Source organism: Equus quagga, chromosome 3 (assembly GCF_021613505.1).
Source record: "Equus quagga isolate Etosha38 chromosome 3, UCLA_HA_Equagga_1.0, whole genome shotgun sequence".
Lineage (NCBI taxonomy): Eukaryota > Metazoa > Chordata > Mammalia > Perissodactyla > Equidae > Equus > Equus quagga.
Window position 1 is genome coordinate 43,796,523 of NC_060269.1, and position 27,745 is coordinate 43,824,267.

The 27,745-nt window shown below is 36.8% G+C and overlaps 1 protein-coding gene across 1 annotated transcript in view; it reads left to right on the forward strand.

The window, feature by feature from the left end:
- The first annotated feature begins 584 nt into the window (after positions 1-584).
- Positions 585-27,745, forward strand: part of GRIA2 (glutamate ionotropic receptor AMPA type subunit 2) — a 138,797-nt gene continuing 111,636 nt past the window's right edge. Inside the window, exons 1-2 of the mRNA XM_046656749.1 lie at positions 585-672; positions 1,210-1,350. Coding sequence (XP_046512705.1) covers positions 585-672; positions 1,210-1,350 — 229 coding nt within the window. The remainder of the gene's footprint in view (positions 673-1,209; positions 1,351-27,745) is intronic.

Here is a 27,745-nt window from a genome sequence, read left to right on the forward strand (position 1 = left end):
TAGCCGCTGCCCGACTCTGAGCTGCTCTTTCCCAACGCCGCGCACGCGACGCAACCCCGGCAGAACCCGGTGCGGGGTGCGGGGCTGGGGAGGGGTGGACGCGCGCGCCTGCCGCCTGCTGCGAGTCGCGCACGCGCGCCCGGGGCTGCCTGCCCCTCTCTGTGACTTGCGTGTGTGTGTATGTGTGTGTATGTGTGTGTGTGTGCGCGCGCGCGCGCGTGTGTGAGAGAGAGGGGAGAGAGGGAGAGGAGAGCGCGAGAGAGGGTGAGTGTGTGTGAGTGCATGGGAAGGTGCTGAATATTCCAAGACACTGAGACCACAGCGGCAGCTCCGCTGAAAACTGCATCCAGCCAGTCCTCCGGACTTCGGGAGCAGGGACAGGGCGCAGGGCATCAGCAGCCACCAGCAGGACCTGGGAAATAGGAATTCTTCTGCCTCCACTTCAGGTTTTTAGCAGCTTGGTGCTAAATTGCTGTCTCAAAATGCAGAGGATCTAATTTGCTGAGAAAAACGGCCAAAGAAGGAAGAGGAAGAAAAGGAAAAAAAAATAAGGGTGTTTTGTGGATGCTCTACTTTTCTTGGAAATGCAAAAGATTATGCATATATCTGTCCTCCTTTCTCCTGTTTTATGGGGACTGATTTTTGGTGTCTCTTCTAACAGCATACAGATAGGTAGGTACCCTTTGTGCTCTGCTTTTGAATTGTGCATAATTTGGTGGTAATCTTTGTTCATAGTGGTCAAATTAATTCATGTCATGTAGACTTATGTCATACCTTGACTGCATTCCAGATTTAAACTGCCTAGAATATATATGTTTTTCTTAGGATGAGGCAAAAGGAAAAGACTATGTCTTTGATACAATAGAGGAAAAGATCTTCTCATTTCTGACCCCCCCCCCCCCATTTATTAATTCTGCTTTAACAACATTTTCCCGTTGGTTCAGATTCTGTAGGGGTCTGAATGCAACGCTTGTGATTACGAGAAAGGAGAACGTGTCTGGCCACCTGCCTTGCCCTCAGACTCATCTGTGTCTTGACCCCTTGACTACCATTGGGATGTTCGACCCCCCGCGGTCCGAGTCTGTTGATGTGTTTATTCGGCAAATTAGCGTGAATGCAAGACTCCAGGGCTGTTGGGCGCTAGCGGGCTGTCCTCTTTTCTCTCCCGGCAGTGACACTGTTCTCCTGCTTGGTGTTTGTTCTTTGCAGGGGGGCTGTTTCCCAGGGGCGCCGATCAGGAATACAGTGCATTTCGGGTAGGGATGGTTCAGTTTTCCACTTCGGAGTTCAGACTGACACCCCACATCGACAATTTGGAGGTAGCAAACAGCTTCGCAGTCACCAATGCTTGTAAGTAATGAATATTCATGCCTTTCGGGTGCCGCACGCGGAAAGCCAGCGAGTGTGAGTGCCGGGTGGTGTGTGTTTCTGTGTGTCGGTGTGTGGGTGTGAGTGACTGCACACGCGCGTGCGTGTGACGGCGTAGGGAGAAAGTGGCTGCAATCTCTGGGACCCCCGCTGGCTGAGGGGTGGCGAGCGAAGGCATTGAGGAGTGTGCGCACTAGGGAGGTGGGGGGCAGGTTGGAGCTGGGGGCGCTTCGTTAGGTTCAGGGAGTTCTCGCTTATCTTGAGTGCTTCAAGAGAAGCCCTCCCACCCCCATTCTTTCCACCTTGCGTGCCTGGTGACACCCTGCGCACAGAGAACACGCTGTTCCCCAGGGCGCATGGTCGGGCTGTTGGTTAGATCCCACGGGGAACTGCCGGAGCCCGGCTGTCTGCCCCGGCAGCTGCAGACCTCGCCTGCGGCCCCGGGTTTAGATCTGCGGGCTCAGCACAGACTCACTCTACGACCCCGAGAGCCATGTATTCTCCGTCTCGATGGGACAAGTTGTTAAAATGGTTCTGGAGTTGGGCTCCGCGGGGCTGTTACATAACGCCCACACGAGGGGCGCGGCGCGGCAAGGAGCGAGGCTGACGCAGGCCGGGGCTGGCTGGGCGGAGGGGCGGCGGGCGGGCGCTGTCCGTTTCTCGTTGCTCCGTGGAACCTCAGCCGAAGTTGAAGGGGGCGATGGAGCCCCGAGCGCCGCTGTCAGCTCGCCGGCCGGCGCGCTTTGTTCTCAGGTAGCGGGGTTCCCGCCAAGGCAGCGAGAGGAAAAGGACCCGAAAGCAATTGGATCGGGCCGAGTTTGAAAATCTGAAGAAGTCACTGATCAGCCATTTTAGTCTTTGCAGTTATCCATATTAGCCCTCTCACCCTGCGCAGTGTTCCGGGACACGCGATGAAGCTCTGTGAAGGCTTCAGACAAAGTCATAGAATCCAAGCAATTGAAGACTCTGAAAGGGTCCCCGGAAAGGCTCGCCCGCTCTTGTCCCGGCGCTCCCACCACGCGCCGGCGTGGGCAGTGCAGCCCGCCCCCCCCCCACCCCCAGTGCCTTCCTGCCCTCTTCCCGGCAGCTGCCATCATTTCCTGCCGGCTGGGTTGGGGTGGTTCTTTCCTGCCTTGATGTTCTCAGTTTTTAATTTCGTAGTTAACAATTTTGGGGGCAGGGGGGATTTGCAGATGGCTCATCTCCCACTTTGACTACAGTGTAAAGGAGCTAGCGGAAAATTACCACAGAAAATGCCCAACTGCAGGGTTCCCAGATTAGACAGACAACTGGTTGCCATCCCACTTCCCCATATTAAGCCTTAATCATATATTGGATGGGTTAGCTTGATCGTAATATCAGGAACATCATCAACTCGTGTTGAAACTACTGTCACCCGGATGAGTGAAGTAAAGAAACAGTTTTCTTTGGTAGAACAGGGGCTGTATCCTGGTCGTATTAGATGCCTAGAATTCCATTGTTTATATAGGTTTTTAAGAAGGTTTCAGTGTTACATGTTTTCTTCAAATGTTGGATACTAAGTCAGAAAAGAAACGGGTAGGGGGCGTGGAGAGAGAGAGAGAGAGATCCTTAAAGTGGATTTGCAGCTTTAAAGAAATCTCCATAAAAGAGTATAAGATACGCTGGAAAATTTTAGTACATATATATACGTACAAAGAAACCACTGTCGTTTCATTTTTGAAGGCTTTTCTGCTTGACCTATTTGCCTACTGGATTTATTCATTTAATTTGATATCAAGTTTCCAATTTTTCCCTGAATTATGAGTTGGACATACAACTGTGCTAAGTATCTAATTGTATACCAGTGTGCAAATGCTCTGAAAAGTAATGAACCTAAGCCAAGACTATGGTTATTGGAACTATGTAGTCTTTAAAAATGGGGTGAAAGTAACTGACAGCTATACGTTTTGAAAATGGTTGATCATTGAGGAGTTCACTCACTGGTGAAAATGAGAGGGTCTGACTGAGAAAATAACAGATATGTTCACTGAACAAAATGAATATTCCTTGATTCCAACAAATGTTGAATGACTGTGTTGGTGGCTTTGTAAAGATCAAAGATTATGGTTAGTTTAGGTTTGCTAACTAGTTTAGATCCTTGGTCTCAATGCTTTTGAATAGATTTATTTTTTCATAAAATAAAATGTACGTATATTAAACACATATATAACTCCATGAATTTTTACAGGATGAATATATCTATGTGATGAGCACATTAAAAAAACCCACAATTTAATTCGTCCACAGTTCTGAGAAACTGGGAAAATCAAATCTTCATTTTGCACAGATTTTTTGTTTTTCTCAGAAAATGAAGGTGAAATAAAAATGTACATATTTCCAGATCCCAAAATTACTCCTTCATGGATTATTATTCTGGGACACTAAAACAAATTATGCTGAGGAACTGAATGCATTTTCAGTTTTCCATCACGGGCATTCAAAATCATGGCATTTGCAATTCCCGTGTTATAAGTAATCTTACTGATTGCTAAAGAGAACTAGTGAGGCACTGCTAAGAAGAGAGACTCCTTGGGTAGAATTTTCTGGAGTTGACATTGACTCATTGACTAGGCAAATCACTTAACATCTTTGTGTCTCAGTTTCTTCATTCCTTTAGGAATTTCACGATCTAGAGATGGTAAAATGAGGTGGAGTGTTTTTATCCCTCTTCATTTTTCCTTTTTTTTTTGCCACGGGCAATAGAAAATATAAAATTAGTATTAACTCTTTCCAGACAGAGAGAGAGGAGCTGCTTACGTAAACTACAATCAGAAAGTCAACAGTCAAAAAATGGATGGAAATCTCTAATATCAAATGCCAAGATGAATCTTGATGATTTGAGTCCTGCTCAAGGTTTTTCTCCAATGCTTAGCCTTTGTTTTCTTGCCTTTTCATTCAAAGGAGTCTATGATTCTTTCCTATATGAAGTGGAAGCAGCAGCATCAAATATATTGAGGGCTAAAACGAAAACGCTCCCATTTCTTCCAGAAATTTAAGGAATTCTACACTTTAAATCTATTATTAAAATATGTCTCTTCAATCAATGTTCATAGAGTAGCTTATTCTTCCTCCTAAACCACAAAAATCCCATAGGGTTAAATTTATATATGAAGAAAGTGGAGTTTTATACCTTAATGATATAATTTCAAAATAGAAAAGATATTAGTTTACTAATTTAATTTTATTTCTGAGATAAAGAAACTTATCTGGAAATGCCGAGATTGACATTGATTTAAGGATCCAGCAAGATCCATGAATGGGTTAAGGTTATGCAAACGAAGTAAAATCGTTATCTTCTGAACTGGGTAAAATGACTGTGCATTGCACTGAACTCCCACATCCTTCTCTTTCACAGTCACGGTGGGTAATGAAAGTACCTATTTGTTCCCATTTGTTTCCATGGGTACCTGAGGAAATAAAGACAGATTTCCAATTTCTTTCTTTCTCTCTTTCTCCCTCCCGCTTTTTTTCCCTTACCCTCCCACTTTCCTTTCCTCTTCTCTTTCTTCTTAGCTAGAGATAATGTTAAGGTTTTTTCTTTTCTTTTTTTTTCTGAAGGCCATTCAAACACAAGCTTTCAATATCAGAAAATAGAAACCCTAAAACCAGAAAAAAAAAAATGGTTAGCATCTGATGTGTTCAACAGTTGAAACCAGTGATGGGCCTCAAGGATTCCTTCCTCCCTGCCCCCTCCTTTCCTTTTTCAAACCTCCCTCCTTTCCTTCCTTCCTTCCCTCCTTCCTCTGTCCCTTCTACCTTCCCTTCCTTCAATATTTATTGAGTGCCTTTCTAGTTGTCAGAGAATATATGAATGCTTTTTTCACAGTAATTCATGTTTTTGGTAATCTTTTCCCTCTATGATCTTTTGAATAGTTTTCAAAGCCTTGTAGGCCTTGACACCAACTTGTAGGTCGGTGTGCACCGACCACTGTGGTGCTCTCTAAGAACTTCAGTATGAGAATGTGAAGATATTCTAATAGTTCTTATACCAAAGGAATTTATTACAGGAACTCAATTTTTGTGAAAATAATAAATTTGACATTCCATATGTGCATACACCACATATTGTATATAGTTTCACAAAATCAATCAGCGGATTTTAGGAAAATACTAAATATTTTTACATTCCAAAAATTTTAATAAATGTTAATGTTGTGCTTTAATAAACTTTAATTTTTAAAATAAAACTGTCTAAACAGGCTATAAACATGAATATTTGATCTAGTAGGTTTTCAGAATTAAAAATATTCAATATTAAATTTCCTTTTCAAAATCTTTGTATTTCTTTTTATGAATGACTTTAACAAATAGCTATTAGTCTATTTAAAAATAATTTAATAATTTTATATTTCAATTCCATAAAAAATAATGAAAATATTCAATTTAAAGAAACAGCAGATAAAAATCTACTTTTTCTCTAAGCCAGCAGATGGAGATGTTGGAGAAAATATTGTTCTTTCATAAAACTGTTGCGCACACTGAATACCTTTTGAAACATTGTAAACAAATTTATTTAGAGAAATTGAAAAAATATAAACATCTACTTTGAAAAAATTCACAAAATTACTGTTTGAAAAATAACTCCCAGTGCTTTTTAAAAAAAGACAAGTTTCGATTTTGTTTTTTAGATTGTCTTAAATATCCTTGTAAACTTGATTCATAAAGACGTTTAGAAAAGCACTGATTGTAAATGCTCTCGGAAGAGAGAGAATTCTGAAATTATATTTTTTTAGCTTTTTAACCTTGATTCTCCAGATACCATTTTTAAGGTGTATTTCTTATCATTGAATTTTAGTTATTAATTATTGAAATTGTTTATCTGTGTTCATAAAATTAATTGATATTTGCTAAACCTTTATTACACTTTATATGAATGCAATTCCATGTGTGTATGTGTATATATGTACACACATATATATGTAAGTATATAATATGTACAGTTAGAGTTATAATTATAGATTGCAAGTAGATATAGATTGGCTGAGCTATCATATTTTGCCATTTTTGTTGAGATAATTGCTAAAACCTGGAGTTACTGACTTCAAGATATACAAACATTTCATAAAACCAGAATCAACTTGAATGCTGTTAAGCAATGATAGGAATTCATGGTGTGAAGAAAACCATGAACACATGCACCAGAATTCCATACCTTACAACCTGGTGATATTAACATTCGGTTACATTCAATTGGAGGTTACACAGAAATAAATAGCTCTTTATGTGTAAGAGTACTTTGCTTGTCATTGGATTTTTGCACATTTTTATACTTCACTTATCATGGGAGAATTTCAAGAAAATAATTCGTTGTGCTAAACAGAAATCAAAGAATGGCATTGGTTGAAATGTTCTGTTTTAGGAAAAGAGAATAAAATAAAAATTACTGTAAATAAAAATTACCGTATGAAACTATAGGGGCTTAATATTAATAAGAATGTGTTGGGATGCTATCCCTTTTTGAGGTCTTGCAGGCGTTAACCTGGTGACTCAAGAGGCATGGAGCATTTCTGCTCCACATGAAACCTTTAAAGTCGTAGGGTCATTACACTGTAACATTACGACAGTACAATGCTGATTCATGCCCAGTCTCACATCGTCTCCTGCTCTCTTCCAATGACACTTTACAAACTTTCAAACTTTCTGGATCCCCCAAAATTTTACAGAAGGCTGAAAAAGAGCAGTTGTTTCCTAATTGTTCCAGCATGTTGTTGCTATATAACTGAGTTTTCAAAGAGTATGCGTTATTTTCCCCACTTCTTTCCCTCTTCCTGCTTCTTCTTCTCCACTTTAATTTTTTTCAGTTTTTATTTTTAAATTATTTATTTTTATTCTTAAATATTTTTTATTGGAATATAGTTGACATACAAGATTGTATTAGTTTCAGGTGAACAACATAGTCATCAGCCTCAGGAGACTAGTAACCGTCGGTCACCATGCAAAGTTCTTACAATATTGTTGACTGTATTTCCTACGCTGTACGTTACATCCCCGCGACTTACTTATTTTATGACTGGAAGTTAGTACCTCTTAATTTTCTTCACTCCTTCTCCCTTTTTAAAAAAAGTCAATAGAAGTACTGAGTCTGTAAAGCAAATGCTGTTACAGGAAATAAAATCTAGACTGAAATAGAGAATTATCTTTTTTTTTTTTTTTTAAGTGAGCAGAAAATACATTACACAGAGCTAAAATCTGGCATTAGATTTAAATATTTTATTGGGATGTTAATGACCACTGGGTAAATTATATTTCCGTTGTTTCTTAAACTAGATTCTATTGGAGATTCCTCAGATAGGATGAACATGCTAGCTCTTTTATTATGGCAATTTTCAGTCAAAATTTCTGAGATTTTTTCTAATGATCTGAATAACTAGTTGCCAGACCTCTCACATGACTATGGCTTTTCACTGCAAAAGGAAAATTAATTGTTGAATTCAAAGTGAAAATTTCGAAATCACCCACGATTTTAAACTTTTCAAACATCAATCAAAGTGGATTTTACTAATTTGGATGAAAAATGAATGTGGTTCTCACAGCGGTGTTGATTAGCAGTCTAACACCTATTATTTTTTGGCACTATTCAATTTAAAGTATTTTGTCAGTTTCGATAATTTTATAGAATGAAAACATTTTAGAATTAAGTTGGAGAATGAAAATGTTACCTTCTTGAAGGCAGGATCGTGCTATTATTATTTTTCTATGTTTCACAAACCCTAATCCACTTCCTAGTGCATTGAAACACTTAATGCTTATTTATCTCTTAAACACATTTAATATTATAGAAAATTTTCTTATTATAGAATTACACTTTTTAGAGTCAGAATTTTGCTTTTGCTCTACAGTTGGATTTCAAAAGAAACAATTAACTTAGTACCTGCCTCAAATTCTAGTTAGATAAAGGTGTAATATATTTTTCATTTTCACCTACAAGCTAGATATAATCAAAGCTATTTTATTCCTAAAGCTACATTGCTATATGTTAAAATTATTTGCTGAAAATATGTACAATAGACATTTTCAAGAAGATTTATAAATGCTGTTAGGATGATGCAAAAGCCATGTTGCACGTGGTTGAAATACAAGACTCCGTTATTAGAACCCCTTTGGTGATGAGAGTGCCCAGCTTCCATTTCTGTTTTGGATTTTCCACAAGATGAGACTGTACACATTCCTTCAATGGCCACAAAATTGTTTTAGTCCCACCCCAAGAATATTATATACTACAGTTTTCTGTGTTAATTCATTTAGTGCAAATTTTAAAAAAAGTATTGAATTACAAATTTTTTTTTCTTTTAGAAGATATCTTTGAATGAGAAGTTCATGGTCACTGTTTCTTATCATGGCTCAATTGCTCTAATATTTGCACATATGTGTGTGACTTTTTATATGCATGCCTCTTTTTTTTCTTTTTTTGGTACCAGCAGTCTATCTTTAGGACTTGTTTTCCAATAATGTAGCTTTTGCCTATTTTCATTCTATTGATAATTTGCTTCAGCAAAAAACCCCTTCAACTCCTTATTATAGAGTCTCATTTTTCATACATAAATTAACATATTATTGAAAAAATTCATCCAGAATGCTTATTGCTAATTTCTAGTTTAAGGTTGAAAATAGGTTTAAAATTTAGAGTCTTGACATGTATAAATGCCTTTGACTGAGTAGAACAAATAGGTTTGGGAGATATAGGTGTCATTATAGAAGGAGAATTTATGGGTAGGTAGTTTTTTAGTTTGTTTTAATTTTCATATCTCTTTATATTTGCCAAACAATTGACATATATACTCCTCATAGTTTTATTATTTGGATTGTTATTCAGAATTTGACTTTATAATTTTATATGTTTTATTTATGGATATGTCATGTTAATGTGTACTTTTTTTCTGAATTATTTCAGTATTTAAAATATGAGCACAAACTGGGTTGAATTGAGAAATGTCTAAATTTTTGTTTGTCTAAAGTGCTTTATAAATAGGGCATCATATTTCTATGGAGATTATTTATCCATCATGTAAAATTAATTTCCAACTATAAATACTATGGTGTTAATATGGTCTTCTGATACTTTTGCTCTGAATTTTGGTGAACCTCAGGTACCCCTTCAATGCAAATATTTTTAGTCTAATCTTTCTAAATATCCAGTTATATTGATGGAAATGATAGAAATATGTTTATGTAAACTGAGTATACTCTATGCTTATTATTAAAATATGGTAAAGTATTACCTGATTCTTTATCCCTATAACAGAATATGGGCTTAGTCAATCATTTCTAACTTCAGCCTAAATTTAATTAAAACTCGTTACATAATTTGATATAAGAAAAGGTTTTCTCAGTCCATAAACCTTTTGCAGCTGACATTGTCTTGCATTAAAATACTATTCTGTTCAGATTTAGTATTCACTTCACAATTTCCTGAGCATTAGTATTCAGTCTATTGCAGTAAGAGTATGTTAACAATTCGATTATGTATTTTTTTAAATTTCTTATGCAACAGTAAAAGAATAGAACGAGCATTTTGAAATAAATTTTTTCAGGCCAAAGGGAAAAAAAATATTTCTTTTTCTTTACTGCAGATTGAAATTGTCAGATTTCTTAAAGTGTGGGAAGAGGCGGTGGACAAGCAGGACAGACTGCACGAGGCAGCGTTAACTTGGTATACTAGGCAGGGCAGTAGGAATTTGGAACTGGGAGTTCTTTTTTTTTCTTTTTCTTTTCATTTAAGCTTCTCTTTGACTTGATGATTGCTTAGTTTGCATGTCTGTGGTCAGTCTTCTTCACCTCTAGCAATGAGCTACTATAAAACAGTGAATTCTTATTGTAATACTTCCTTTGACAAGTAGAAACTGTTAACTACTTCCAGAGGGAGACAAGAAGGAAAAAAGGCATTATGCATCCTTCTTGGGCCAAAACACCAATTTTAGGCACTTTATTATCCTGGGCTGGTAAAAAAGTCATCCTTGACAATTATGAGGTGAAATCTTGACTGAAAAGTTTTGCAAAACATTGTAGATAAAAATATGTAATATAAAACATACATTGGACTTTTAATTTACGAGGGGCATGTACTGTCATAATAAACTTTATCTCCTGCTTGGGGTACCTGAGATGTGTAGCAGCTCACCAACAGCTTGACAAATGCTGACACGCTTCATCAGGAGAACACAGAAAAATTGGTCTTTTATGTTTATGTTACCTAGTGATGATATATTCTATTTCTTTAACATCTAAATACTATTTTTAACAATCTTAGATATATTTAAAGATATATTAGGATGTCTCAGAAGAATATTTAACAAAAGTAATGATAATTCTAGAGCAATATGTAATTTTTTTGTCATAAAGTTAATTAAAAAATTATTACAGGACAATTTGGGACTGGAATGCAGGACACAGTGAGTAGTTTCAATCTGAAGATTGAGGATTATAAAGCGTAGGGTGATCAGTTTGGTCAATATATTTGGAAATGTCAGCTACATCTTAGTGGTACTAATTTGGGACATTTTAAATGTATTCCTCAAGGGCTTAATGGAAATTATTTATTGTGAATTACAGATATTTAAAGGGACTATCAGATTTCAATGATCTAGCTAATACAGAAATAGCTTCTACAATTTTAGAGTGGGAGGAGTACTTCCCTTTTACAAAAAAAGCCTCTCTCCTTATCTCCAGCCTTTGGCAAAGAAAATTCTGGAAGTGATGATCTCTAGGGGTGGTAGGAAAGGTGTGTGTTATGCTAGTTTTTCTTGAAAGATACATTTCAACTTAAATCATGATTGTTTTTCTTTATTCATGTCTTATCTTGTTTGTGAGGAATTGAAAAATTTCAATCTTGTTGCAGTTTATGTGTGAAATGGAGATAATGAGCTTTATAATTCCCAAGCACTTTCACAATTTATAGCTTTATTTGTTTTACCTCTTTTTTAGCTTTTACTAGTTTACAGTGTTATTATTAATTTACATATGGAGAAGAAATTTTAGGAACAAAGGCAACAATTCAGAGGGAATATCAAGGAGCTACATAGTTTTAGTTCTTTGATGGGAAGGACCATAAAGCTTCATCTTCATATCTCAGAACACAGACAAGTCAAGGATTATCATCTTAATGATGAAATGCATGTGTTTTATCTATGAAAATAAAGAACTTTTTGATTCTTTGCAGTTTGCAGCCCTGACACCCTGGGAGACAGAAAAGCGTTGGTTAAGAGTCAGAACTTGGAACTGAATTCTAGTCCTACTCTTAGATGTGTGACATTGGACAAGTTGTTTAATCTAGCTAAGTCTCAGTTTCCACCTTTGTAAAAGGGAATCATACATTATAGGATTATTTTGAAGATATACAATAGGCATAAAACACCATGTATAGTGTTTGGCCTAAGTGCACGGAAATGAGTGAACTTTTATCATTACTTTCTGTGTTAAGATCTTTGAATAGTTTTGATAAGCACTTGCTATGAGAGGCAGAGGACAAAGAAAAACGCATTTCCATTTTCTTGTTGGGATCTTTTTCTACTGTTTGTATACCATGGCAGGACATATGCTATTTGGTGACCAAGAAGAGACTAACAAAATAAAACACATAGGCTACTTAAAGTTGCGTTTATGCACTAAAATATGAGAATCATTTTTAAAAGCTGAGATGCTGAAACTTGAGTAGTGGTACATTGTTCCTTTTGTTGAATATCACTTACATTTAGGATGTTGAACAATTTGGAACCCTTTTATCCCTGGTAGATCTTTCAAGCACATAATTAAGATATCTCAACACATTGTCTAACTGTGCATATTACAGATTCCTAATGTTGTATTTCACTTAATTAAATTGTATTTATTTAAATGAAAAGCAGTCAAGAGAACACAGGCTTTGGAATCAGGCAAATATGAGTTGGAATATGAGTAATAACTTTATGATACAAGGTATTTTTTTTTTCTCTTTGTAAGATGAGACTATTTCCTCACCATGCCTGATAATATTATTGGGGTTTAAATGAGAAAATAAATGCCTTAAGGAGTTTGTCATAAATGATCCAAATATTCCCTTCTTCCCTGTACCTCAGCCCTTTGCTGTGAACTAAACAGGATGCTCAGAGCGATGGAGGAGAAAAAACTGGAAATTCTTGCCTTCGAGAGCTTATATATTTGATAGCTTTATATTTATGTATAACTTTTATCTTTTCAAAACACTTTTATATCTGTTTAGTCTTCACTCTAGTGCTGTAAAGTTTATAGGATAGATGAAATTACTGTTATACCCATTTCTAGATGAGAAAACAGAAACTTAAGTGATTTGTTCTAAGCTACTGTAAATTTGTGGAGGAGCTCTCGCCTAGAAAACCAGTCTGCGGCTTCCTGGGCTTGTGTCTTTTCCCAAGCTCTTGTGGCAATGCAGCTAGTATATTAAAATAAGCAGACGTGGTTTGTAATTATGGCTCCAACATTTACTAGTTTTGTGGCTTTGTCTATATCAGTTAAACTTTCTAACCCTGTTTCCTCCCCTGAAAAATGAGAGTCATTACAATAGCTGCCTCCTAATGTAATTGTCAGATTTAAATGATAAGAGTTGCTCAATATAATATAGTGATTAATATTGCTAATTTCAGTGATTCCAATGCTTCTGAGTGCATATTAGACACATTATACTTAACGTCCTGCTTTTAGATGTATGGAAGAGAAGGGAGCTAAGGAGAACTGACATAGCTCGCCATGAAATTTTCCAGTAAGTTTCTTTAATACAGCCATTCAAGCTAATACTAGAGACTAGGCTTTTGTTTTATCATTTTAAAAAAACTGGTAAATATGCACATTTTACAAGGATTTTAGTGTGTTCTTCACCCACAAACCCTCTCCCTAAAATCCAACAGATAAACAGTAAGAACTGAAAATCACATACAAGTTAAAAAGATGTAGATTCTACCTAGCATTAAGTGTGAATATCTGATCCTGTTCCGTTACTACTTCCACCATTAATATATCTAAGCAAATAAAAATGATGGTAGATATTTCCCATGAATAGGGTGACAGTAAACATGGGACAGATTCACTGTGACTTCTCTGTGATCAGTTGTCTGTATCTTGCTGGCAGTTGGTTGACCCGTTGACATCTTCACAAGTTTGCAGAATAGACTCCTGTGTGTGGAATAACTGAGGCAAAAGGTGTTTGCATTTGAAATGTTACTAAATATTCAAAAAAGGTATATCAATTTACAGTCCTACTTACAGTGTATGAGTGTGCCTGTTTCCACCTACTTTCACTAGTAGTGTACAATATTAAACTTTTTAAAGCTTTGCCATTGGTATTTCACTACTTAAATTTACAGTGTTTTGATGTGAAAGGTTTCTTAACACATTATTTGCATTTCTGTGTGTGTGTGTGTGTGTGTCTGTGTGCATGCTCACACACCTATTCATAGCTTTGCCAGTGTTCTATTGGGTTGTGGGTCTGTTTATTACTTATCCGTACATACACTGAGGTAACACACACTTTGATGTGTGTTGCAGCTATTTTACTCAGATTTTTGCTTTCCTTTTAACCTGTTCTTGATTTTTTAAAATTATGACTTCAGTTCGTAAATTTGAAGAATACATGTGTTCTTAAATTTTATTTAGTCAAATTTAGAAATTGTTTATATTATTGCTCTAGGATTTTTGTGCCTTACTCAGAAAGATTTTTCTCACTCAAGGTTATTTAAAGAAAAAACCCCTGCTCATCCCTGTATTTAATATCCATCCTAGTTTGCTTTCATGATTCAGAATGAATCCTTGATTCATCTGGATTTGTTTGGGATAAATACTAAAGTAGGGCTGCAGCTTTATTTTTTCCTTCCTAAGGTTAGCCAATTGTTACAACATATGTAAAAAAAATTCTTTTATTCCTCATTGATTTGAAAGGCCATTAGAATTTCTTCTTGAGTAGATAGTTCCTCAGGAAGATAAAAACAAACAGGGAATTTACCCAGAAAATGAAATAAGCAAGATTAAAATTCTATTATAGGCAAAGGCACGTGAAGTTATACAGGATGCTTGTTTCCTGAGCTGGGCTCTTATAAATTGTGCTTTTGTGTCACTGGGCTCTCAGATCAATAAAAGAGGATGTCAGATTTTGAACATTAACTGAGCCCAGAGGGATAAATAAAGGATTTTGTTATACTTTTTGGCTTGTGTCACAGCACTAATATCACTTAAATGCACTGCGTTTTGTGTATTTCTTAACCTATACCAAGGTTTAAGTAATGGGTTATGATTACCACTTGGTTTTTGAATATCACTTTGAACATAGTTCAGTGTAACAATCCATATGTGTTCACAAATAGAATATTAAATCTAAAAACCACAATCCATGTGCAATAAAGGAAGCTAAAGGAATTCAGGTACTCACGGTTTTATTAACTAATATATAGCTTCATCCTCAATTCGTCTTAAAAACTTATGTGTTCTCTCTAAAGCCAAATATCAAGCTATTTACATTATAAATCAGATTTAAGCTGAAATTCTAAATAAAATGCTAAAATGTTACTTGTATCAATAAATACTTTCAGTTTGCTTTATGGTGTATAACATGCACTGTGTATTTTTGGCCAAACATCAGGGCAATTTATAAATCTTTAACCACTGCATTTTGTGGTACTCTGAACTTAATGCGGCCCTGGAGTTCGTTTGCTAACACATTCCTTTTCTGTAATCATTAAAATGGAAATATTTTAACTTTCAAGGTGGTGATTTTATAAAATGTATTTTATTAAATTTCTTCAAGACTCTAGTCATCTATGTTTTAATATATCTTTTGATGAATAGAAAAACTTTACCTGGGTGAAAATAAAAAATTTACATCGGCTGAACTGCAGTGTTAATAATTTTTCATGCTAACATTTTTTAAAAAATAAAATATTTTGCAAATATTGGCTTAGTCTTGTTTCTTACTGAACTCATAAAGACAGAAGAAAATGAGTAAGAAAAAGCCATTCGATGCCGCTCTACGAAAGATGCATGATGGACTGCTAACGGGTGTGCATAATGTAGTTCTGGTGTCATAATGGAGCAGGGTGGAGATAGACCAAGGAGAGAGGTTTTCCAAAGACTCCATGCAACACAGACCCCGTTCTCTTTCAAAGGATTACTCCTGCTTTTCTTTCGCCTTACTTTCACTTGTGTCTAAAAGGATATTAATATATGTCATAACAAATTTTTGTTTTGATTTAAAACCTCCAAGTTTGAAGTAGCTTTCCATTTACTTTTAATTTTCTTTGGCAAATTCAGATTTTAATGCGCCCTTTAATCTTATTTGTCTCTGTTCATTTTTGTTTATTTCTTAGTTTTTTTCAAGGCTCTCGTACATCGTAGTGTTTCTGAGTTGAATCTAATTCAGGACATGTTTATTTAAATGTTCCCCCAAAATTAATATAAAAACTTTCTGAAGCTCTGATTAGAGCATTTTTTCTAACTATAAAAGTAACATATTAAGGTAGAAAATTTGGAAACCACAGAAGAAAATAAAAATCATCACTAATTTTACCCAAGAAATATTCACTTGTTAATATTGACGTGTGTTCTTTTCCAGTGCTTTTGTACTTAATGTCATACCTGAAACATTTTTGGAGGCAATAAAGCCTTTTGTAAACTTAATTTTCGTAGCTTTGTAATAAATCCCCATACTTCAATTAACCGTCTTCTATTTTTACAGGTTTTGTTTGAATCCTTTTGTCCATTATAAAATATTGCTGCAAATGAATATCCCGTATATGTATTTTTCCTCATTTTTGATGACTGTAATATTATTATTGGATCAAAGGCTGGGGAGCAGTTAGTTAAGTATTTCTGATACGCAGTAAGGAAATCCATACTAATTTATAATCTTATTAAAAGGCTATGAAGAGTCTAATCCCACAGACCCTCAGCATCATTACTACTTTTAAAAGTTTTTATATATTTGATAGCTAAAAAAATCCTTTTTGTTATATAAAGTCGTTTTTAATATCTATCACACATTTATGTTTCTTCTTTCACAAATTGTTTATTATGATCTTTTGCCCAGTTTTCATTGCCATCTTGGGATTTTTTTTCCCATTGAGTTGCATGAGTTATTTATCCAAGATCCCCGTGGTTGGGGAGGATGGACTAGGGAGTTGCACATCCAGCGATTAAATGCTTCGGCCAGGATGCAGACCATGCCACTTCAGCTTCCATTTCATTGTTTAGAGCTATTCGCACGGCCGCGTCCAACTTCAAGGGAGTGGAGACTGATTGTCCTTGCTTCCAGGACTGCATATTGCTGAATATTGGTAATGTCTACAACAGATATGACCCCTTTGCCAATCAAAACCGATTTAATTTTTTGCCTTAGTTTATTATTTTTCCTTTCAATTTTGTATGGGATTTTTTTTTAAGTATTGTTTTGAAGATGCTTGTTTTTGGAATTTTTCCCCTCCAACATATCTGCACATGTCTAAAATTTCTCATAACATAGAAAGACAGAATGGAAAACAACTCGCCTCTGCCTGTCCTTACATATCTCTAGTCTCTCTCCCTAGAGATGAGCACTTTCAACCATTTCTTTCATCCTTCTAGTGGTTAACTCTATATTAATAACATAATTATAGCATTAATTATATTTTTGTATTGTTTTTCATTATAATTTGTATTAATATACTTGAATCCATATTATTTCAGCAGTTATAGATGTTATCTTTCAACTGTCTATCTTCTGAGTTAAGATTTTTGAGTCAAGATTGAGAATATTTACAGTCTACTCTGTATTTGTAACTGGTCTTACATACATATACGCTTTGTAAATATGTAGGTTTATTCTGAAAGCTGAAAATCAGTAAGTATTATTTGCATAATTATATATAGCTGTTTGACTATTTTTCATGGCAGAGCCCGGTACTGCACTATGATTGTGTTTCCCCTTTACAGCTTTTTTTCTTTCCTGGATATTTGAAATTCCCAAATTTCCTCTTCATTATGTGACTTTAATATATTTGTAGGCTCTTACTATCATATATCTAGTTCATGAATTCTAGTCTTTCCAAGGACTTCCTTCCCTCCTCCTTATGCAGTCTAGGTTGACTTGCTCCTGAGCCACCTGTACAACTGGCATCCTGGGATGGCACTGTCCTTTTGTGGGCGACCATATATCTTTCTAATTCTTGGCTTATTTCTTCATATGCTTTAAATCTGTTTTTATTACTTATAATTGTTTTAAAAATTTTTCTTAAAATGATAAAACTGTTCATTTTCTCTCTCTAGATAGATACATATATGGGTAGATAGATATAGATATGTAAGACTTTGCTGGATATTGATTTCTAGGATGAAAGTCACATTTCCTTATTACTTGGAAGAAATAACACACTTATTTTCTATCATCACATGTTGTTGAAAAGTCTGTTGTTTGTTTGTGAATTTATTGTTTCCTTTTTGGAAACTTTCAGAATCTTCTTCATCTTTAGTCTCCTAAAATTTCACAGTGATGTGCATAGATGGGCTTTTTTTTCCCCCTATCTTACTCACTATTCAGTTTGAAAACAAATTCTTCTTTACGATCTGGGAAATTGTTAGCTATTCTTACTTAGAGGATTTGCCCTTCTCCATTTTCTTTATTCTTTCTTTCTGGATAGCTTTTTAGTTGACTTTTGCCCTTCTCACTTAGAATTTATTTAGTGTAACATAAATATTTGAAGGTAGGCTATCCATCAAATTTCTTTGTCATACTATACTTTTAAATATTATTTGTATTAATATAATGCAATTAAAATAAATTACATAGCATTTGTTTGGCTATAGAGAATACTAACCAATTATAAGATTGTCTTGAACAGTTATGCCTAAATAATACTTAACCAAATATTTGCTTTTTCTCTTCCTACTCTTTGCATGGCTATTTGAAAATACAGCTTTTGTGAACTTTTGGAAACCATAGAGAATTATTGGGATAATTGAAACATATTTTCAAGTGATGATAAAAGCAATATAAAATGCAGGGGTGGGCTTCGTGGCACAGCAGTTAAGTTCACACATTCCGCTTTGGCGGCCCAGGGTTTACTGATTTGGATCCCGAGTGTGGATCTATGCACTGCTTGTCAAGCCATGATGTGGCAGGTGGCCCACATATAAAGTGGGGGAATATGGGCACATGTGTTAGCTCAGGGCCAGTCTTCCTCAGCAAAAAGAGGAGGATTGGCAGTAGTTAGCTCAGGGCTAATCTTCCTCAAAAAAAAAAAAAGAGAAAAAGGCAATATAAAATGCAAAGACTTGAACATTGAAATGAGGGAAACAGATAAGTGGGAAAATGTGAATGATGACATAAATAATAAGAGATATTTAGTTTGTGGCACACTACTAATTCTTATTTCATTATTGTAGTTCCCTTTCCTGCATTTAGTTCTGTTATTTTTCTTTCCTCTTTGCAACAGTTCTGTAAAACCTATATATTCACAACTTCCGTCTTGCCATCTCATTCTTTTGGGAGAGTCTTTATGTTGGTAACATAGTTGAATGTTTTATGTCTTTCTGATATTTCATCTTAGGCATATGGCTTTTTAATTTTGAATGTGATGATCATCATAAGCTTCATTTCTAGGATCTTAACCCTAAAAACCAGTCCAGTTAAGGCTTCACATATGTTTTACCAGATACACCGGTAATGATTAAATAGGGGTACCCACTAGAAAGAAATATGTATTTGATAGGAGAAACAAAACTCTGGAGATTTAGGGATTTTATTTTTTATGGTCAACTTTTCCCTACCCTTTTCCTTGCCGATAATGGAGATGATCCCTAGCCTCAGGAAATGAAAGCACAACTGAAGAGGTAACCACACGAATGATACATTACTGACTGGGAGAAAGTGCAGGTCACTAAATTATTTTTTCCAATGAAACTCAGGAGGATTGGTTTGTATGCTTTCTGATGATAGACGTGCTGGTGAGATAATAGTCTTATATAACTCTTTAGAAGAGTTTAACACTTCTTCTGTAAAAAGTATCTACCGTTGATTGTCATTATTCACAGTAGTTATGTTCTATAAAATCACTGTGAACACTGAATTAGCGAATCCTGAATCATTGCTCCTGAGGGAGTATAGCGTTAGGGTCCTGTGACCCTCTCGTCATAACATTTTCATCAACTGATAGTACATAACCTTGTTTTATGTGTGTTTCTGTTTCAGACACTTTATTTCGTATACATTGTTGATTCACTACCATTGAATTCAGGGCGCTCACAGCATTCTAACTCACCTTAACGAAGCTTATCTAACACATGTATTTTCTCTGGAGGACACATCACAGCCTTCTTGCCTTAGGAACACTAGACAGAACTTTAGCACTATGCTTGGGGACCATTTTAAACAGCAAAATCACTAACAAAAATGCAAAAAACTTGGCACTAAATAGAATGTGAAATGGATACTCTTTACAGTATGAGAATTGAAACAAGAAGGCAGTGTTGCCTTGCTCGACCTCAGCTGGGCGACATGTGTAGTGGGTAACCACTCTGCATGTCCGTGAGTGACTGTAAAAGTGCAGCAAGGATTGATTTGGGGGCTACATATAAATTTCAGGGAGCAGGCGAAGTTACAAATACACAACCCGCTAATGAGAATTGACTGTGTTTGTTTGATTTGAGCCAGTTTTGGCAATTCAAACAGCTTTCTATTTATTTTAGTAGTCTGATAGAATTTAAAGGATTTCACCTTGCTTTGAAATGATCGTAATTACCTATGCGATAAAACACCTTGGATTTGAAAGGATAAGAAATTGACATTTCTTTAAACTCTGCAGAAGGAATTGAAGGGAAAATAAAGTGCTTATTCCTGCAAATTCAAGTTCACGATGGCACCGCTGAAGGACAAAGCATTTTATTTTATTTTTCTTTATTTAATAAATGTCCCCTAAATAAGAAAAGTCTAAAGCACTGAAGGGCATTAAGCTCCTTTGAGGTGTCGAAGCAATAATTTTTGTGAATTGTGTTGTCCTAGGTTTTTTCCACTTCTGTTTTGCAAGTCTTCTCGCTAGGAAGGTCAAAGTGGCAAAGAAGATGAAAGAGAAGTGCGGATGGCCATTGGGTGTATCAGTGTGTAATGTGCACATCATTTGGCTATGTGTTGGGATGGATATAGGCTTTACATGGGCTTAACAGAATCTAGGGATCATTCTGCCTCCTGCAAAGGATTGTTGTAAGCAGTGAGGATAGTGGGAAGAAAGACTGGAAAGGTGTGTGTCCTCATGGAGCCATCATTAGAATAGCATGGGTGATAATAAACAAACAGAAAAGAGACAATTACAGGTTGGGATATGTGTTTTAAAGGAAATCAGTAGGGACATATGATGGAGGAACTAGATGAAGAAAATATGTTAGGTCTTGGAGGAGGTGAGATCTGAGCTGAGACCAGGCAGACAAGAATCAGCCTGACGACTCTCTCAAGGCTGTGTCCTTGCAGGGCTTCTCTGTGGGAAGTGGGGGCCGGAGGTACCTTCAAAGGATAGGGGAGGTGGTAAGGAGCTTCTGATTGCTCGGTCCAGCTTGCAGGTCAATCTGTGGTCACATCCTTTCAATGGCGTCCTTCAACAAGAGAACAGGAAGTACAAAGGGCCTGAACTCAAAATGTCCTGTGATTACTATCAGGAATAAGGCAGTGTGGTTGCAGCATGGTAAGAGAGCAGGAGAGTAGACAGAAGAAGCTAGAGAGATCAGCAGGAGGCAAAGCGCACAGTTCTTTGTAGTTGTGGTAAGCAGCGCCGTTTTAATGTATGCATATTCAATACTCATGTAGATCTCAGACTGGAAGGTAAACAATAAAGCAATAAAAAGATCTTAACCCTCTAACTACTTAGCTTCATCAGGGCAAATGTCAGCAAAAATATTCAATGGGAAGAAGCAAATACTCTTTCCACATTCACAAAATCATTTTAGGATGAAAAATTATCTTCATTTAACTGGACTTGGATTTGTCTTTTTTTTTTTTGGTAAGGGAGATTGGCCCTGAGCTAACATCTGTTGCCAGTCTTCCTCTTTCTGCTTGAGGAAGATTGTTGCTAAGCTAACATCTGTGCCAATCTTCCTCTATTTTGTATGTTGGACACTGCCACAGCCTGGCTTAATGAGTGGTGTGTAGGTCTGCACCCAGGATACAAACCTACAAACCCCAGGCCACCAAAGCAGAGCATGTGAACTCCACCACTGTGCCACCGGGCTGGCCCCAGGATTTGTCTTCTTTTGTGTGTGTGTGAAGGAGGCACCTGTTCGGGATAAAAAGCTCCTGAGAAATGTCTTAGGAAACAAACAATTTTTATGCTTACTGGGACTTAAGGTCTGTTGTGTTGTGAATTGCCATATATAAATGAAGTACTGAAACTATAGTTAAGTTGTAACTATTGTTAAAGGATCTTCAAAGTTTGTCCCTTACTTAGCACTGAAACTATTTTCTGAATAGTGCATCTCTCAGCTTTGACTTCCAAACTTCATTGTGAGGATCAGGAGATTACAGGCTGGCCTGGCCTGGCCTGGGGGTTACCAGTTCCCTCTTTAGCTCCACAGGCAGAGGCAGAGTTAATTACTAGTTGTGAGGATGAGTGAGGTCCTCGCTTGTAGCCATGTCATTGGCTACATGAATAGTCTGCATTCTGAATACCAGAGTGAAGAGAAATGTGAAATTTGGTTTGCTCGTCTTCTGATCCGTCCTCATTGCCTTGGCCAAAACATGGTCTTCTTTGGTTGAAAAAAAATACCTGCTTAAAAACACATAATACTATAAGGATTGTCAATTTTCTAAAAGTTTATATTTTGCCCGGTTTATTTGTCTGATGGACAAAAACAGGCATCTTCACAGTAAATGGGGTGGGTCTTTTCCTACATAGAACGGTAGCAGGTAGAGTGAAGTTGCTGCTTTGAGTACACCAGGCCCTTTACGGAAGCTATGATTCTCATTGTAATCCCCAAACTCAACTATTGTTTTTATTTCCAGTGAATAATTAGGGTGGCATCCTATACTATACTTCAGAGTTTGTTTATGCTGCCAGGTTCAATCTCTATCCATGGAACGAACTCTGCTTTCCTTGTGAAAAGAACACTCTGCTTTCCCTTTCTCCTTATCTGAGTGATAATAGACTTGGAATTATGTGTCATTCACAGGAATAGAGTCCAATCTGAGAACAACCCCTTGACTCTTCTCCTTTATGCCCCATTAGGATATTTATGCTTTCTGAATGGCTGAAGAACAGGCTTTCCTTGGTGGAAATATTAAAACCCAATAACTTTGTAAAATTGAAAGGTTAGGAGGCTTCACTGTATTACCAGAAACATGATAAGTGAAATGAAATCCAATGGTAGAATATCAGGACCTCCTAAGTCCAGGATGGACGCCACGCTAAATAGTAACGGCAATAGATTGTTGTCTTTTGGGCATGCTTTCTACGGAGAAAGATTTCAAGGCTTCTCTTGATAGTCTGTTTAATCTCAAAATAACTCTTCTTGTCAAGAAATTATGTCTAACTGAATTTTATCCTGCTGGAATTTAAATATCCTTTCTTTTAATCAACCCTCAGAGAAAGAGACGAAAATGTCTCTGCTTCCCCCGCATGATAGGACTTCATAGACCTGAGGGTATTAAAGAACCGTTCCTTTATTTCCTATGTAAGGAACTCAGCTCTCAGGCTTCTCGCAGCCCGTGAGTTTGTTTTCTGATTTATTTTCTCACCATATGTGACTTCATTCCAATTTTGTTTTATTAAAAAGAAAGAACTGAGGCCTAGTAGGTGCAATAATAATAATTTCTAGATAATTTCGATAATAGTAGAGATTTATATTCAAGATAATTTGTCATTTTGTATTGAATACATTCCAAGATTACATTCAGTTTTGAAATAACTCCATCGTATTGATGACATACATTCAATAGGTAATCTATGATGCTCGCTGGTTTTTTTCATTGTTTTTTATTTTATCTTTATTGTTCTTGTGTTTGGTAGGAATCCTAACTCTGCAACTTGTTAGCTATGTGATATCGGACAGACTAGTTAAACTTTCTTGGCTTCCATTACTTTATTTGTGAAATTTGAATAGTGTGATACTGTCTTTATAAAAATACTTGACAACATACTAAGTATATGGAAGGTGCTCCACAGATGCACTTTTCTTCCGGAGCGTGTTTTATTTCTTTATGTATGTTTTAGCAAATTAATACATGTATTCATATATGAAATATGTTTATTCAACTTTACCCTATTTTTAACAAATAATTTTTATGATATAATCAGGCTGCCTCTACTTCAAACATAAACCATATTCTCTTCAAACATAAACTATAGAATGGAAATCAGGTTCCTGGAGTTTGGTTTGCTTTTTACAAATTCACTTTGGAGCCAACCCTGGGTTTACTCTTCGAAGTGGCTTGACCTGCGTATGTTCTTCTGTACTCTATAATATTGATTATTGAACTTAAGATTGTTATCTATGGTTGATATAGTATCTTTTTGTTGTTGTACAGAGATTTTCACTTCTGGGCTTAGGGCTGGTTTTTCTTCTCAGAAATACTGAGTGGTTAATCTTCATGGTTTCCTTTAGTGTTTTAGGAAACGTGTTCTCATACTCTTATAGAAAACTAAATTTTTTAATTTTTCACTTTCTATTTTCACTTTGGATTTCTATATTCTTAATATATAACTAGTATAAAAATTGAGAGCTATCTCTTTTTACAATTATAATTTGTACTTATATCAATTATGATTTAATTCATTTTCTTTCACTAGTGGATAGGAATATTTTTCTTGGCTATTCCTTTTATGTTGCCTCATCCAGATGAAAAATGAAAGTCTGTAATACTTGGTATTTATCAGGCAAGTTTCTATTACCCTGGCTGAGCCCACTGTGCCTTCCATAAGCAGCAAGTACTTTCCAGGCCTATTTCCTGTGCTTTTGTGCTGGGCTTTCTGAAGAAACAAACCCAGAGTCATCTTCTCCTCATATATTATAAATATACCAGGAGAAAAAAGAAACACACTAGAGAGTTGAAAATGGAAGACTGTCCCTAGTATATATGTCCCAAAATATATGTAGTGCATAGATTTAGCAAGTGCAGAGATCATCGTGGTTGGTGAAACCGGGAAATACCCTTGTATTTTGTGTAAATGTGGGAGTAGAGGAAAAGAAGTTGTGGTCATACCTTGTGACTCTCAAATTAGTAAGGTGCCCAGAAACAACCCTGGCGTGTAGAAGGTGCTCAATGAAGGGTGTGAGATGCAGTCCAAAGAACGGCTATTTCTAACTGTGCCATCACACACATAAACACACAATAGGACTCGTCACATTAGTCTAGATTGGGACCTGGGCCAGGAAGGTGAGCAGGTCAATTGGAGCAATGTGCAACCTTGGCTCCCGGCTGCAGGGTTATTTGGGGGAGGCGGGGCACTTGCGGTTCTTGTGAGCCCTGGGGAGAAAGCTGAGATCAGAGCTGTCCGACCAAAATGGAGACACAAGTGCAGGTCTGATTTAAAGGGAATTTTAGGTTTCAAAGCAGAATGAGGGCACAGGCAGGGGTACGTGCAGGAGGTGGATTTCAGAGAAGAGTTAGTAAAGTAGGCACAGGCAGAAGTCAAATCATCGTGCAGACGGCGTTTACTCTTATCTGAGGAAGCTGTTAGGATTTGACTCTGAATTACAAGATCTTTGCCTGATCTTTGTATTATCCTCACTGGCAAGTCAATTGTTATTGTTTTATCAAGTACAACCTTTGCCTAGTTTGTAAAGTCCTCCTGTAACATCATATACTCTCTGGATAATACAGTCTCTGCCCGAGTCAGGATTGTCCTTTTATCCCCTTTCTTCCACAAATGTTTGCAGTCCCTCCTATGTGCCAGACACTCTGCTAATGGATAAAAAACTGCCTTCAAGGGGTCTGCAAGGGGAGGGACGTTATGAACCTCCAAAGCCATTTTAAAGTCTCTTTGCACTTCCTAAATGGAGTGCCTTCAAACTCTCCTCTGATTATTCAAGAGCTTAGTACAACTTAAATATGTACAATTTTTATTTGTCAATCACACTTCAGTAAAGCTGGGGGAAAACCTTTCTCTTTTCTGTCATTAAAAAACCAGCTTATGGAGCCAGCACCGTGGTGTACTGCTTAAGTTTGTACACTCTGCTTTGGTGGCCCAGGTTTGGGGTTCGGATCCCAGCTGCCGACCTGCACACTGCTCATCAAGCCATGCTGTGGCAGCATCCCACATACAAAATAGAGGAAGATTGGCACAGATGTTAGCTCAGGGCCAATCTTCCTCACCAAAGAAAAAAGAAAAAAAGAGCTTAGATACGTCCTTCGACACAGACTCCAAGTTCTCATCCATTATGAAGCCTTTTTGGAGAATTTGAATCCTCATTGTTCCAGTGTCTTTAGAACTTCCAAACTATTTTAGTCATTGCATGAAATTACTGGCTCATCAGAGCTAGGAGAAATTTAGGATAATTTAATTATTTTAAAATTTGGAGAAGTTGATGTCAGAAAGATCAGATAATTTAGTTAAGGTTAACACAGCTATTTACAGAAAGAGCCAAGATTTGTACCTAGAACTTCTGACTCTTAAGTCAGGTGTCTGGCAAAATGCTTGGATATAGAAGATATTCAATGAATAATGGCTGTTATTTGTTAGATATCAGTCTTGTTCCTCACTAGACTGCAGTGTCTTTAAGAATAGCTTGTGTTTTATACTTGCATTGCACATCCTGGAGCACAGTGCAGGGCTGAGCCAATTGTAGATGCTAAGCATATATATTTACTGATTACTTGTTAACGCAAACTTCTTTCACATTGTCTTCACTCGGAAGAAGTAGAAACCTTGAAAGAGAACCACTGTGTTAGTGTTAAGAGCTATTGTGATTGTACCTTTATTCTGAAGAATATTTATGGTTTCTGAGCCTTGCAATCGAGTAATAGGCATGTACTGGAGCCATTACTCTAGTAAAAATGATTATTGATTGTTTATGTTGCAAAGAACTGACTGTTGTGATCTGCAAGTATTTTTAAAGCTACCCTGATGCAGCCACTCCTTCAACTGGAATTAGTGATTGTGGGTCTGTCGAGAATCACTGCGTCCCTCAAATCAAAGGGAAATGGCTCTCTTTTTGTTGACAGATATTGGAAGCTCCGAGCTTTAAGTTCAAGACCGAAGTTTAACTGCTTCAATACTGTAATCCTTGAGGAAAGATACTGTTCCATGGAAACTAAAATTAGAAGCCCGAGGCCCTATGTTATTAGTGTTTTATTTGCTGAAGAATCTTATTGAGTTGATATACATCTGAATTTAAAGCAAATTACGGTACCCTAGACTAAGGGTTTAGGAAAGAGAATATCAGGTTGTGCTCCGTTCCCTCACTGAGGCACAGGGGGATTAATTATTGCATCCTAGGGTGATGCTGAGAGCAGGGTCATTTTTCACACTTGAAGAAATGCGTTTATAATGGTGCATCTTTTTCTCACCTGGGTACTGCATATATTAAATAAATATCTAGAGACCCTTCCTTCTTATTTATTCTAAAATAGGGCCAGATCCAGTTTTGAAGATTTCAGTGGCCCAGTCCCTTCTCATGTTCACAAGATATGATCTATATAGAAGGCAAAAGTGATAAAAATCACATAAACACCTCCACTCCCAAGTAAAAAGTTAGCATTAAATCAAGAAAGCCCTCTTGCTCCCCAGGAAAAATAACAAGTAATGAAAAAGATATGATAACCATGATATATAATAAAAATACCTTTCCCACATCCTTTTACAAAAACCACAGTCTTCTTGGGGCTGGCCCTGTGGCCGAGTGGTTAAGTTCACGCGCTCCGCTGCAGGCAGCCCAGTGTTTCCTTGGTTCGAGTCCTGGCCGCGGACATGGCACTGCTCATTGGACCATGCTGAGGCGGCGTCCCACATGCCACAACTAGAAGGACCCACAACGAAGAACTTGGGGAGAAAAAGGAAAAAATAAAATCTTTAAAAAAAAACCAAAAATAAACCACAGTCTTAACTTATTTCCAAGGTAAAAATCCTCTTTACCTCACATACTTCACGATCCCAGGGACATCTTAGGACACAGCACAGTTATCAGAAAGTAATAAGAGAGACTGCTTCTCACTAGCCAGTTGCATTTGCTTTTCTGCTTGCTCTCTATGTTTCTGTCTCATCCCTAAGTCTTCTTCCCTTCATCTTGTTTTAGAGGAGTGTGAAGGGGTATAATCTTGGAAAGAGAAACCGAAACCTAATTTCCTAAATTGCCTGGATTTGATGCATCATGGTGCCTATCAAAAAACCTTATATATCTTCAAGTTTGTACTTAAAAATATCATTTTAAATGAAGGAATGCAATAACCACTAGAAGAGAGAGCTAAACT